We start from the raw sequence: 13,987 nt of genomic DNA on the forward strand, positions 1-13,987 counted from the left end.
TACCTTCATTATATCCATAAAGATATCTGATATTTTTAAGATGAATTACAGAAAAAAACTCTCTTAAAAGATGTATGGCGCTAATTTGGCTTTCTGTACTTCATTTCTGCTAATAAAGAACTGACCATATTTTTAATGCTTTTGAAAAGATGGATAGAATAACCTTTATTGAAGGCCTCCGTGCATTTCATGAAAGTCAGGGACGTGCTTTTAGGCCACCAAAAGTAGCTGGTATAACCTTGGATATATACAAGATGTTTCTTCTTATTATTTCGCGTGGTGGCTTCTCCCGTGTGAACAAAAATTCAAGATGGTTTGTTTTTGCTAAGCCTATGGGTATACCTATTCCTGATGGTGAACATCACAAAATAGGTTTAGGCATAAAATCATTTTATATTAACTGGTTACGTGAATATGAAAAGGTCCTTGATGAGAGTATTAAGGTAGCAATGGCTGTGGATTTTGCCTCAACAAATCCCTCATTGGTACCTAACCAATCATATATTACTACTAACTTGGGATTGAATGCTTCCTATTCTTTATCTAATAATATACCTCTAACTAGATCTGCTGCTGCTTCAGCATTGAATGATAAACAAAGTACAAAGATGAGTTATCCAACTCCCCAGAATTATGCAATTACTAATGAAGATAATTTAATAGATATGAAAGTTATACAACCTAATGTTGTATATTATATTGGAAATAACTCTGAACAACACAAAAACTACTTGGATACCAGATCCGAAGTTGAAGCAGAGTGCAGAATATTGAATATGCGCTCAAACTACTTACCAATAGAAACTGATCCATGGAAGTTAATTTTAGAACTCAAAAATCCTAATTTCAAAATAAAGAATGTGTTATATAGCTTGAATAGTCTCCAATTACTAGCTAGTTGCAATTATTTGAGTTTTAGAAGTTTTCCATCTCTTCCTTTAGAACTTGCAGAGATGATTACAAATTGCACTTTTTCTTTAGACTCAGTAATGTATAAATTTGATAAATATACGAAAAAACGCAAGCGAGACTTAAAGATGAGATATAGTCATGCATGGAAGAAGATGGAGAGAAAAGAAAGAATGGAGAATAGGGTATGCCTGTTATTCATTCCAGCCTTTCATAAACATGTACTAGCAGCTTTGACAAATATAGTTAATGAATCACTTAGTAATGTAGAAAATCTGGAGCTGATAACTGGTAGAAAGCATGTTAGTAATAACCTTTTGAAGTTAATAACAAGAGATGGGTGTTATGATGAAAATGATGATGGAGATGAGGATATAAATGTAGGAGATGAAAAGATTATTGATGATCTAGACTACTTGTCAATAGGTAAAACAAATACTTTTTATGAAAGTGTAGGTTCATTATATATATATAAGAAATCATATCTAAAAAATGGATTCTGCATATCTAAGGATTTTTATGCATCTCTTGGAAATAAAAATGGAGATGTCCATAACAACCACGACCAAAAATTAGTATCTGAGAATTTATTGAGTACAAGGACTTTGAAGTCTCTCACAGTTTCACTTATTACAGCATTCCGTACTTGTTCATCTATAGTTATTGCTTATGAAAAATATTACCATGAAGAGAGCACCTCTGATTGTGTTCGTTGTAGAATAGCTCCGGAAATACCTGAAGATAGATATAAAAAGATTTTTTTAGAGGTTAAACCCGGATCAAGCGACTTTCTTGTATCTGAAGATAATTTGGCAATATTGAATGATGAGAATAAGAGTCAAGATACTTTTGGAAGTACTGATAACTTCGATGTATTAAATTTTGCAAGTATGAAAACTGTGAGAGAAAAAAAAATAGAGAAGACACAGGGTTTTGCAAAGGATCAAACTAGATTACCCAGTTATAAATCTCCCACATTTCCAATTCAATATGCTTATATTGAGTCATTAAAACAAGAATTAAAACCTATTTGGATAACATTGTATTCAATAACTGAAACTTTTAAAAGATGTATTCCCTACCTAGTAGGAGAGATTATTCTTGATGAATTTTTAGCATTAAGTAACTCGTGTATTCATGCTTTGTTTGATCAGTGCTGTAAAAGCGAATACTTCTTTATTCCTAACAGAAAGCTTGACAAACTATATAATGGAAAATATATTTTACCATGCCTTATATGTTGCGATTCTGGATATAGATATTTAGCGAAAATCATGGAATTTGGTTGTACATTTGTTTTATTCATATCTTCAGACTACTCAATCCATATTTCACAAATAAAACCTCAAACTTTAAGAATTTTTTATCAGACACTTTTAAGACTTGCTTCGATTTGCATTTCGAATTATAATGATGAGCCAGAATTACAAAATAAAGAACATTTAAGTTCATCTGATTTCATTTTTGTAACTGAGGTATTCCAAAATGCACTTGCTTTGGTGACAATACTTGCTGAAAATTTGTCGTTTGATAAAATATTTGCCCCAGCAGGTACTTTGCAACATCATCACTTAAGACATCATACCAAATTTACAGAATCTCTCTTGGTATCAGAGGTAGATGTAAAACAAAATAAAGAAGATCTAGCATCACTATCTGACAATGTGGATAACTTTATACACAATAAAATTGTGGTTTTATGGGGTAGACAAGTAGTTGGACCAATCATTTACTTACTAAAAAATAAAATGTTTTCCCTATATGGAAAAACAACTTTATCTAATTCATCTAATAGTTTAATAACAAACTCTCTAGAAAATATCTTTGAACAAGATGACATTAACAGTAATATTTCAAAAAATAGGGTAGAGTTGGCAAAAGAGTCGAAATTATACTCAAATACGGCATCAAACTTTACATTTAGAAGTTGTTTTGATGTATCTCACTCACCTGAAAGAGTGAATGAATCAAACTTGATCAGCTGTGAACTTCCACTGGAATGTCTCATGGCTTGTCACTTTTTAATTCATATTTCTTCAATTCTTCTATCAATCCCCCCAAAAAAAGAAAGTGAGAACTCAAATATAGGATATAAAACTTCAAAAGAGTTAGTTGTAGATATTCTTTTTCCTTTCATTGATATTTTTATTGAGATAGCATGGCTACCATCGAAAATGAAAGATGCAATGTGGTCAATTATTGAAGAACTGTGTATTTCAAGTGGAATTAATTTTCATATATCACTTAGTACAAGTAAAGTTAATATAGCTCAAAGTAAATACCCTCATCAGCAAATATAGGGATGTAATTATGAGTTATTTAGATAGATTTTCAAGTGAGAACACTTAATAGCGTGGTATACTCTGGGATAGAGAACTCATACAATATGGTGTACTTGGGTTTCCTGTTACCACAGGTAATTTGGGTGTAGTACCTGACATGTTCTAAGATAACTCCATTAAATAAATGCAATCGTGATTATTACTATTATAGCTCACTTACCACCATTCGAGTTGTATACTGGTGCTGACATGGTTTCTGGAGTGCACGTTCTCTTTCATCTCGCCACTGCTGCACCCTCGAAACAATATCTGAAAAAATTTGTTGAAGTCTGATTTTGTGACCAGGTAACCACGAAGACTCAGAAAATTTCTCAATGTTTGCTAAATCATCCGGGGTTACTGTACATAATGACTCAAGCTAATAAGAAGATAATTTTCTGTAATCTAGGGAAATAAGCAATAAATACATACCGTATCATATCCAGCAGAAATGAAATCAGCAGTAACCTGCATATTAATTAATTGTGATCTGAAGAAATCTATCACTGCAAGTCTTTCTTGTTCAAAGTCAAATTCTGAAAAAAAGGTAATATTTAGTCCGAAAAAAATATGAATAAGTAAATTACCTCCATTCCAAATTTTAGCAAAACCACAGAGGTAATCTCCATAGTTTTTACATAGAAAATCAACTATGAAATAAGGAATATTTTCAGGTTCAGATTCATCAAATTCCTAATTTTTTTTGCAACGGACATAAAAATCTCTTTTAATTTGGTAATAAAATTGAACATACCTGTAACAGGCGTTCTGATATCTTTTCTAATGCAGCTTTTCTAACTTCAATTCTGTTTTCCATTATTAAAAAAAAATATTAGTGATGAAACTATTTCTGTTAGCTAATCTATTGCGCCAGGGTTCCCGCGGAAGTATGTGCATGCAATTTATATTGGTGAAAAGTCTTGCAGCGTCTTCCTGGTAGATTTTCCAGAGAATTAGTGATTTTTTTTGTGAACCTTAGTACGATTATTATTATAGCTACTACAGTTGTAACCAACGCAATGAGTCTCAAAAGAGACCATAACATCAGTTTTTACGACCTTCAAACATTTTTCGTTTTCTTCAACAAATCCCTAATATAAATGATGTGAACAATTAGAAAATTTTTAGATGATAGTAAATTTTAAGAAACTTACATTTGGGCAGGTGTATTCAGGCTTTATATATCTTAAGCAATGGTTCTTTCGATGTTGTGTACCTTTAGGACATAAGTGTTTGTGAGCAGCATAGTCTATTTTTTGGCAGGTATTCCCTAAGTCAACGAATCCTGTTGGGCAGCTTTTACTTGGATCTATTTCAATAACTTTTTCACAGTAACCTTCAGGACACTCCTTTGGATAAAACACAAGACATTTTCCATCGATGTAATTTGTTCCTTCTGAGCACTTATTCGTGGGAGTTGTAAATTTATTACGAACACACGTATTATCTAAGAAATTATATCCTGATGGACATGTAATTTCAGCATCAATGACTGTTTGATGATAACAGCCACTTGGTGGGCAGATCTTTTCCACTTTTTTCATACATTGATCACCGACTAGTATATATTCATTTGGACAGTGCAACTCTGGTAGAACTATATGACTACTCTTGCAAAAAGTATTAACTAGTTCACTACCTGGTGGACAAACATATTCAGGAGGATACTGGGAAATTCTAGAGCAATTATCTTCTGGACAAGCTTTTTCTTTATATATGGTACATTGATTCCCAGATAAAGTTGAGCCTTTTGAGCAAGAGAGAAATCCTAAATTATAAAGATTTTTGTAACAAGTTACATTTAGAGATTCAGTTTTTTTCAAAAATCCATTTGGACACTTCGACTCCGGCTCAAAGAGATCAACTAAAATGCATCCTTTTGTGGGACACTCTGCCTCTACATTTATAATACAGTGTGACTTATAAGCAGTACTTCCTTCAGGACAGGTAGTTTGAGGTAAGTGAGATACTTTTCTTATGCACTTCCCAGATTTTAGCTCATAATAAGGTGGACATTCAACTTTTGGAGAATAAACAATCTTTTTTTCGCACTTATTGTTTAAACAAATTTTCTTTGTTAATTGCATGCAATTATCCCCATGAAGATCATAATTTTCTGGACAAGTTAATTGATGTGGTGTTACTTTATATGTTTCACATATCCCATTAGGAAGAAGATTTCCATTAGTACATCTATATCTAGCTGGAATTACTGTTGAGACTGAACAATTTTCTGATGAACACACTTTTGAAGTGTAGTGGATACACTGATCACCAACTAGTTTAAATGGTCCGTTACATTTCAACTTATGAGGTCCATACTGATTAAGGATGCATTCCTTTGTATTTGAATCTAATATTTCATCTTTATTACATTTGAATTTTGGAAAATCATGATGAACTACCTCACAATTACCAATACATCCCTTGGCGATTTTGTCATGACATATCCCCCTAGTAGGATTAGTTAATACACCAACTTTGCAATGGAAAATAGGTTCGATACTACTTCTAAATATACAAGACCCATCAATATCTTCATAGCCTATTGGACATTCCTGTATAGGCTGGATAGTATCATGTACGTAACATCCATTTTCTGGACATAGTTTCGGTACTTTTTGGATACAAATTCCTCCATCCATTTGGTACTCTTCCAGACATGCTAATGATGGTGGTTCTCTATGTACAAGGGCACACTTCCCATCACTAGTGGTGCTCGACCCATCTGGACATGTTGGTATTTTCTGCAAAATCTCCTCAGAGTAACATTCATCAATTTTTCTTGATGGATCTGAGCACTCTTTCTGCATTGGATAGTATTTTTTCTTGATACAATGTTTACCCATTGTAATACTTCCCTCTGGACATGATATTTGTGGTTGAAATGCCTCTGTTCTAATACAAGTTTTCGGAGTGCGGACAACTTGCGAACACGTTGAACTTGTAGGTACTTTATCATATGAAAGTATTCCATGCTGAAGATTAAGATTTCCATGACATAAACCATTTACTACACTGACCTCAGAACAGTCATATTCCACTAGTTTCTGGCAGCGCTTAGCAGCATTTAACTCTGATCCATTTGGACAGCTGTACTGTGCATCAAGAATAACTTCTTCAAAACAAGAATCCCCTACTCTCTTACCAATAGGACAAGTGTACTGCAAAGGAAGTTGTTTCATAAGTATACATTCGGAATTTCTGATAGTTGTTCCAACTGGACACTTTAAGGATGGTTCTGACACATCTATTTTGATGCAATCTCCACTTTTTTGTTCTCTTGCTAAACTATTTTTACACTGAGACTTAGGTTTCAGAGTACGAAAGCACTCATCTCCACCATCCAGAAAGCCTGTAGGACATATTGGATCATTTTTACCAATTTTGTGGCACTGTTCATCCGCCTCACTAATTTGATAACCATCGGGACAGGCAAGTACTTTATCAGACAAAATTTCACGGATACACTTTTTGCTAATAAGTTGATATCCTTCTGGACATTCTAAAGTTGCACTTATTTCTTTTTTGCAAAAGTGAGGATTTTTATGATCCTCTACATACTCAGGAGGACACACTCTAGGTGAGATTTCTGTCCAAACACAATTACCGTTCATATTCATAAATGCTGGTTGCTCACAAAATGTATCTGCTGGTCTTTTGCTAGAAATTTTGCACTTCTCTGTTCTTGGGTCCACTTCATATCCTTCTATACAATATCTTATTGGAGGTTCAGATATTAAGCAATTGTTTCCGGAATCAAATGAGCCTGGTGGACACTTTTCAGGTTCCTGAATATTAGAATAAATACAGACTGAGTCTTTTAATTTTCCTCCATCAGGGCAAATAAGATCAGCTTTATTAATAATTGTCTCTTCACAATAATTATTTGTAAAATTTAAACCTTCTGGACATGAACGCTGTGCTGCTACTAAGTGGGCACATATATTTCCCTCTAATTCATCATATCCTGGTGGGCATACAAGGATATTCTGACTATATCCAATACACAAAGATTCAGATTCATCCAAAATTGTTCCTTTTGGACAAATAAATATCGGATCAGAGTGTATATTTTCAATGCACATATGTGAATAAGAGTCATATTCTGTTCCTGGTGGACAGTTCCATAATTGCTTAATTTTTCTAGTACAAGTCATATTACTGGTAAGTTGCGAATCTCCAGGACATATTTTTGGTAGTATTGTTTCTTTTTTACACATACCAGAGGGATAATCAAATATACTATCTACTACTGGACAAAAGTAATCAGGATCAACTGTAAATATTTGAGAACATACTTTTACACCATTATGTATCGATATGTTAAATCCTTCAGGGCAATTTAGAATTGCATCTGAGCTAGAAATGCAGTAATTATCTCCTTCAGTATAGCCTGAAGGACAGACTCTCTCATGTACTTGTTTTTCAGAGATACAGTTATAGCCATCGAAATAAGTTCCAATAGGGCAAATGAGAGTTGAATTTTGATACTTTATAATTTTACAATGCATTTCTTCTTCATGGAATTCATAATCTTCATTAATAGGACAAGTATACTTGGGTTTTAACCAGATACCACAGTACAAATTATCTATTTCTTGATATTTATCAGGACAAACCTTTTGTGTTTCAACTTGTCTAATACATTCATGAGTTTCTGAGTTATAAATATATGAATTAGGACAGTTATATAATGGTGGAGTGGTAATCCTTGTTAGACACATTGAGGTTTTGATGTCAAAGACTGAGTTATCAGGACAAATTTTTATAGGATCTTTTGAAATTACACATTTCCCTTTAAACTCAAAACTTCTTTGAGGACATGAAGCTTCAAATACTTCTTTATAAATGCATTTTTGAGTTTTGGAATCATAAGATGTATGTTCTGGGCATGAAATTCTTTTTTCAACAATTGTTTCTTTTACACACTGCTTATCTTGCATTAGAAATCCACTAGAACATTCCTTTATTAAAGGCTCAACTGTGTAACATTCATCTTCTTGTGATACAAATCCTACTGGACATTTTGGTACTTTCTGTGCTTCTATATAGTGACTACAAACACCATTTTCCAGAATAAAGTGATTTGGACACGACTCCATGGGGACCCTCACATACTGTCCTTCTGCGAAAATATGCTCATTTTTAAATAAATATGTTACTAAAAATATAAGTATAGTACTATGCTTAAGTATATTACGGATTCTCTGATTGTGTTGGGCTTGATGGAAACTGATTAGGTGCATAATAACAAGAAAATATACCGATAGCCTACAAGTTCAAATATCCTTAGTTAAGTGTATGTAATCAATCTTCATACAAACAAATTGTATATTTAGGATATATTTGTCTTTTAAACTATATGTTTCTGAGCTACAGCCCTCGCTTAAAAAAGAAAAAGTTACGCATGTATCAGCATTTTTGTAAGCGGTTTATGGGCGGTGATACTCCCTTTTCGAGATCCTAAAACTTCTCAGTTGTTAGCGCTAAGATATATGACTTACTGCTACTTAGTTTATCAAGCCTACTTGTGATATATTGACTATTATTTTACATTCAAATATATGACGGTTATTTATCTCCTTGCAAAATTTATTATAATTTTATTCTTGGTAATAATCTCAATTATCAGTATATTTCTTTTAATTAAATATAACTCCACTAAAAAGAGTAGTAACAAACAAGAAGGTAGCATTATTATAGTAGTTATTGGGGATGTTGGACGTAGTCCTAGGATGCAGAACCATGCAATTTGTGCCTCCAAAAATTTATGTAAGAAAGTAAGTAAAGTAAATGAGGATATGAATATCTCTATGAAGCTGAATTACATACAGGAGAACTTTCAACTTAAGAATTACCACATATATCTTATGGGATATAGAGAAAGCAAATGCAGTTCTCTGGTGACAGATGACCCAAATATATCAATTGTTGAGTTGCCACCTTCAAAAATAAATTCCTATAAATATAGTATTCCACTTTTTGCATTTTTTACTCTGAAAATTATTGAACAGACAGCTAGTATACTTAAACTTGCATTTAAAGTTCCAAATCTTAGTGGTATCATTCTTCAAGTTCCACCATCTATCCCTGCAATTCCAGTGTTATGGTTTGTTTCATTTTTACGTGGTGTTCCACTTATTATTGACTGGCATAATTATGGCCACACCCTCATACAAACAAAACCTTATCAAAATTCAAACATGCATACTTCTTTTTTAAGAACTTATTATCAATATATCTTGCGTATAGTTTACGAATCCCTGGAATTCAGCTTGGGTAAATTAGCTAGTCTTTCTTTTTGTGTAACGAAAGCCATGAAGAACGATTTGGCACGGAGAGGAATTAAGGCAAGTATTCTTTATGACCGTCCAAATAGTTCATTTAAACCAATAAATTCAGTATCAAAGAGACATGAACTATTATTTAAATATTTTGCAGAACTCATTTCTTATTCTGGAGAGAGTTACGAAATTACAGATGTTTTGGATATTGTGTTGGAATCACCTTGTATGTCTTTTCTTTACTTTACAGATTGTAGATACTCTAAAGATTCAAATCTAAAGCCTCTCGACAATGATGAACATATAATTAAACTAGAATCAATGATAAATGAAAAAATTTCTTACAAATACTCCTTAACAGATTTTGAGGTTTGGAAATTAAATAACAAACCGAAATTTACTAACCAAATTATTGAGAATAAAGATGAATATAATATACAAATTACTGAATGTAGTCCCATAACAAATCTTTCAGTTAAATTTATAAAGGAAGAGAATTATATAAGGTGCTTGTTAGAGGTGAATCTAAAGAAGAGCAGACCTGCAGTAATAATTACATCTACTAGTTGGACTCCAGATGAGGATTTGGATTTATTATTAGACTCCCTTATTGAATATGATGAATTAACTACGAATATATTAAATAAATCTGTAAGTTTACCTAATATCCAGAATATACCCGATTTATTTGTCATTATTACTGGAAAGGGGCCATGCAAGAGAACTTGGCTTGAAAGAGCTAGAAAGGCTATTTTTAAACATATAAAAATAAGAACTATTTTTACTACTGCTGATAATTATCCCAAATTACTTGCCTGTGCAGATTTGGGGATATCTTTGCATTATTCTTCAAGTGGATTGGATTTACCAATGAAAGTTGTGGATATGATCGGGGCAGGGATCCCCATTTTATCTTACTATTTCCCAGTTATGAAAGAATTGCTTCAAGATGACAAATTTGACTTATTTTTTAGTAGCTCTAATGAGTTATGTTATAAATTAGCTACAGTTTTGTCGAATTTTGGTAATACAAGAACTGATACTCAGACATCTGAAGTTCTAGAAGATATGCGTATGAGTATCATTAAAGGAAGACCTCAAGATTTTGATATAGAATGGACTCAGAATGTATTGGGTAAACTAACCAAATGTATTACTTAATTTTAGCTAATTTGTATTTGTAAAGTAATAGTTGCAATATACGTCTATTTAACTTAATATCTAATTAATCGGAGGATTCCGCTTCATCATCAATGAACTCCTCATGTAATCTTTCTTTTAATTCGAGAAATATCTCTGTGTTATTATCTCCTCTAAGAACATCTTTTTTAAAGTAGCACGTAACTTGCATTTGTAGCTGTTCTAGGGCCCCTCTAATAACACCACAAATTATATTGCTATAATATAGGCATGAATTGTAGCAAGGTGGTAGCTCAACAAAGTCAATTAATGGGTTTTCACTTAAAGAGAGTATACATGAAGTTTCCTGATTGTTCCATTCTTTTGTCTCAGCTGTAATCCCCAGGAACATTTTTAACCCAACACAGGCCACTACTTCTGCAGTATCTCTAAATGTTTCACAGTTTGATATTCCAGATTTTGCCAAAAATTCATCAACTAGACGTATTCCAATATTGTATCCAATTTTTTCTAGTCTCTCATTAATTATGTCAGCATGCTCAAGATCCTTTACAAGTTGTGCAACTAAGCTACCATATAACAAGGAGAAAACCTCACTGTTAATTTTTTCAGCTTTTTGAAATGCAAGATCTCCTAGTCTAAGATATTCACTACGTTTCTTATCAGCTTGTTGCTGATTACTCATTTTCTCAGACTTGTGAAAAGAAAGTGACATTTAGGTACCGCAATTGGTTCAAACTTCCGCCATTAAGTAGCTCCAAAGACTCTATTACTATAAGAAACAATAGAGGGATTTTAAAGTAAATCAAACTACCCAGAATTGGATTTCTAACATGCGAAAAGTAGTATATACACCTAAAAATTACTAGAAGTAAAAAAAAGGGAAATTAGAACTAAGTATATACTTGACTAGAGTGCTCTATAAAAATCACTTTAGTACTTCTCCTACCTTGCAGTGAAGCCCAGTACTCCGTAATATTTTCCAAAAGATAGCGCGACGAAACCAACTTCCAAATAAACATATTATGTACAGAAGGCTCAGTTCCCGCTATCCATAAGGTTCTTTAGTTTAACTCTTTACAAGGTGTGGGTCACGATTTATTTTATTTTTGTTTGCGCTATGTCCCAATTACATAAATTACTTAGAGTGTTTATTAGTACAATTTTATTCATATTTATTTTCGTGGAATTTAAAATGGCTACTGCTATTTCTTTGAATATACAAAGTAAGCTCGAAACCTCCACGAGCTTAGAATATATAAAGAATTTACTGAACTCTATTGAACAGTTCCACATCACATCCCAACTCTGCTCTAATAATTCTGAGGGAGTTGCAAAACTGAGTCAGCAACTTGTAATGCTGGATAAGACAACTCCAGGTGGCTTAACTGGCTATATTGATCGTGCAAGGATTTTGTTACTAGCTTCCAAAAATGGAGAAGATTCCAAGCAAGGTTGTTATCCTGAGGTACCCGATGTGATTAACTTAAAAACTGGTTCAGAGGAGTTTGTTGAGTATGAGAAGATAGGAGCTACTCTCTTATCCAAAACAGCATTTGTGCTGGTTGCCGGGGGACTTGGTGAAAGATTGTCATACAAAGGTATTAAGATTGGAATTAAACTTAGTCTTATATCTGGAGTAACATTTTTTGAAGAGTATGTGAATTATATTTTGGCGTATGAAGATAGGATTTTAAAGGCAACAGGTGGGAGGGTTGCTATTCCACTTATAATTATGACGTCTGATGACACTGATTCTTTGACAAGACAGTTTTTAGATGAAAATGATAACTTTGGTCTTAGCAGTGACCAGATATTTATTGTTAAACAGTTAAAGGTACCTGCATTGAGTAACAGTGATGCTGAAATTGCCTTAGACCCTAACGATCCTTTTAAGGTACTTACAAAACCTCATGGTCACGGAGATATTCATACTCTCCTATTAAATTCACAGATACTTGAAAAGCTCTCTAGTGATGGGAAAGAATACTTGGTATTTTTTCAGGACACGAATAGTCTTGTATTTCATAGTGTCCTGGCCTCTTTGGGAGTTACTGAAAAAGAATCATTTGATATGATAAGTTTGACAGTTCCACGTGTTCCATGTGAACCAGTTGGTGCCATTTGTCGTCTTAGATACTCAAACGGCAAGCACTTGACAATTAATACTGAATATAATGTGCTAGGAGCTTTATTAAAAAATTGTAATATTGGTTCTGATAGAGCTGATCAAAATACTGGGTATTCTCCCTTTCCAGGAAATACAAATGTACTTTTTATCCGCTTGAAACCTTACTTAAGTACATTAAAACGAACTGGAGGTATTGTCCCTGAATTTGTTAATCCAAAGTACACGGATTCAACAAAAACCACATTCAAATCTCCAACTCGTTTGGAGTGTATGATGCAAGATTTACCATTACTATTTGAGGAGGAGAAGGTAGGGTGCATTCAATTAGAACGTTGGTTAACATTTTCTGCATGTAAAAATAGTCTTGCAGAGGCCACAAACAAACATAAAGCAGGCTTGGGACTTGATACTGCATCTAGCTGTGAAGGTGATTACTATGCAGCTAATGCTCAGCTATTACGCTTGGTAGCTAAGGACAAGGGGATAACATGCCGTATTGAGGAAAGTGGTAAAGATCCTGTAACAGGTGAACTGGATAATAGAAGCTATTTAAAAGATGACATAATTGTAGGTCTACCTGTTAGAAATGGTGCAAATATAATATTCCATCCATCATTTGCAATATCATACTATGAATTAGCTGAAAGGATTGAGAGTGGTCCAATTTTTATTTCTGCTAAGTCTTTTGTATCTGTTGAGGGAGATGTAACTATTAAAGGCAAAGTATTTATATTGGGGTCTGTGACTATCAAAGCAGCGCCTGGTTGCAAAATCATTATTAAAAATTTAATTGTTAATAATAAAGGGTCTGAGCGCTACATTCTCTCTGAAGAAGAGTTGAAATTAGCTTCTCAAGATATACAAATAAGAGGTTATGATTTCCGACATAATGAGATTAGATCTATTGAATGTACTACTGGTACTCTCTATGTTGATGATGTATAGTGTTTATTACTTGTTATTTATTCACTCTAGTATCTAGTTTTGATATTGATACTTTTGGAAATAATTTTTTTAAGATCTACAAATAAGGGATGTTATTTGACATAATAAAATTAGATCTATTGAATGTATTGATGATACTCTCTATTGTTAATTTATAATACCTATTATTTTTTGGTCTACATTAATATTTAGCTTTGGTATTGATAATTTTTTTTTTATTAGAATTACCGATATTTATTAAGAAGATATTAATA

At 33.0% G+C, this 13,987-nt stretch overlaps 6 protein-coding genes across 6 annotated transcripts; 3 read left to right on the top strand and 3 right to left on the bottom strand.

Moving 5' to 3' along the window:
- Positions 1–149: 149 nt before the first annotated feature.
- On the top strand, positions 150–3,209 carry cand_029900 (arid bright DNA binding domain-containing protein; the record flags this gene model as incomplete). The annotated part of the gene is made up of 1 exon (XM_067213217.1): positions 150–3,209. The coding sequence occupies one exon, from the start codon at positions 150–152 to the stop codon at positions 3,207–3,209; it is 3,060 nt and encodes a 1,019-aa protein (XP_067067591.1).
- A 45-nt stretch (positions 3,210–3,254) lies between these two features.
- Positions 3,255–4,047, bottom strand: cand_029910 (uncharacterized protein; the record flags this gene model as incomplete). The annotated part of the gene is made up of 5 exons (XM_067213218.1): positions 3,255–3,353; positions 3,412–3,609; positions 3,663–3,766; positions 3,818–3,923; positions 3,985–4,047. The coding sequence occupies 5 exons, from the start codon at positions 4,045–4,047 to the stop codon at positions 3,255–3,257; spliced, it is 570 nt and encodes a 189-aa protein (XP_067067592.1).
- A 136-nt stretch (positions 4,048–4,183) lies between these two features.
- cand_029920 (uncharacterized protein) lies at positions 4,184–8,479 on the bottom strand (the record flags this gene model as incomplete). The annotated part of the gene is made up of 2 exons (XM_067213219.1): positions 4,184–4,321; positions 4,385–8,479. 2 exons carry the CDS (start codon positions 8,477–8,479, stop codon positions 4,184–4,186), a joined length of 4,233 nt encoding a protein of 1,410 aa, XP_067067593.1.
- Positions 8,480–8,797: 318 nt separating this feature from the next.
- Positions 8,798–10,678, top strand: cand_029930 (glycosyl transferase; the record flags this gene model as incomplete). The annotated part of the gene is made up of 1 exon (XM_067213220.1): positions 8,798–10,678. One exon carries the CDS (start codon positions 8,798–8,800, stop codon positions 10,676–10,678), a length of 1,881 nt encoding a protein of 626 aa, XP_067067594.1.
- Positions 10,679–10,742: 64 nt separating this feature from the next.
- Positions 10,743–11,342, bottom strand: cand_029940 (transport protein particle component BET3; the record flags this gene model as incomplete). The annotated part of the gene is made up of 1 exon (XM_067213221.1): positions 10,743–11,342. The coding sequence occupies one exon, from the start codon at positions 11,340–11,342 to the stop codon at positions 10,743–10,745; it is 600 nt and encodes a 199-aa protein (XP_067067595.1).
- Positions 11,343–11,852: 510 nt separating this feature from the next.
- cand_029950 (UDP-sugar pyrophospharylase) lies at positions 11,853–13,733 on the top strand (the record flags this gene model as incomplete). The annotated part of the gene is made up of 1 exon (XM_067213222.1): positions 11,853–13,733. One exon carries the CDS (start codon positions 11,853–11,855, stop codon positions 13,731–13,733), a length of 1,881 nt encoding a protein of 626 aa, XP_067067596.1.
- Between the last annotated feature and the right edge of the window lie 254 nt (positions 13,734–13,987).

This window comes from Cryptosporidium andersoni (genome assembly GCF_001865355.1).
Source record: "Cryptosporidium andersoni isolate 30847 chromosome Unknown contig_22, whole genome shotgun sequence".
Lineage (NCBI taxonomy): Eukaryota > Apicomplexa > Conoidasida > Eucoccidiorida > Cryptosporidiidae > Cryptosporidium > Cryptosporidium andersoni.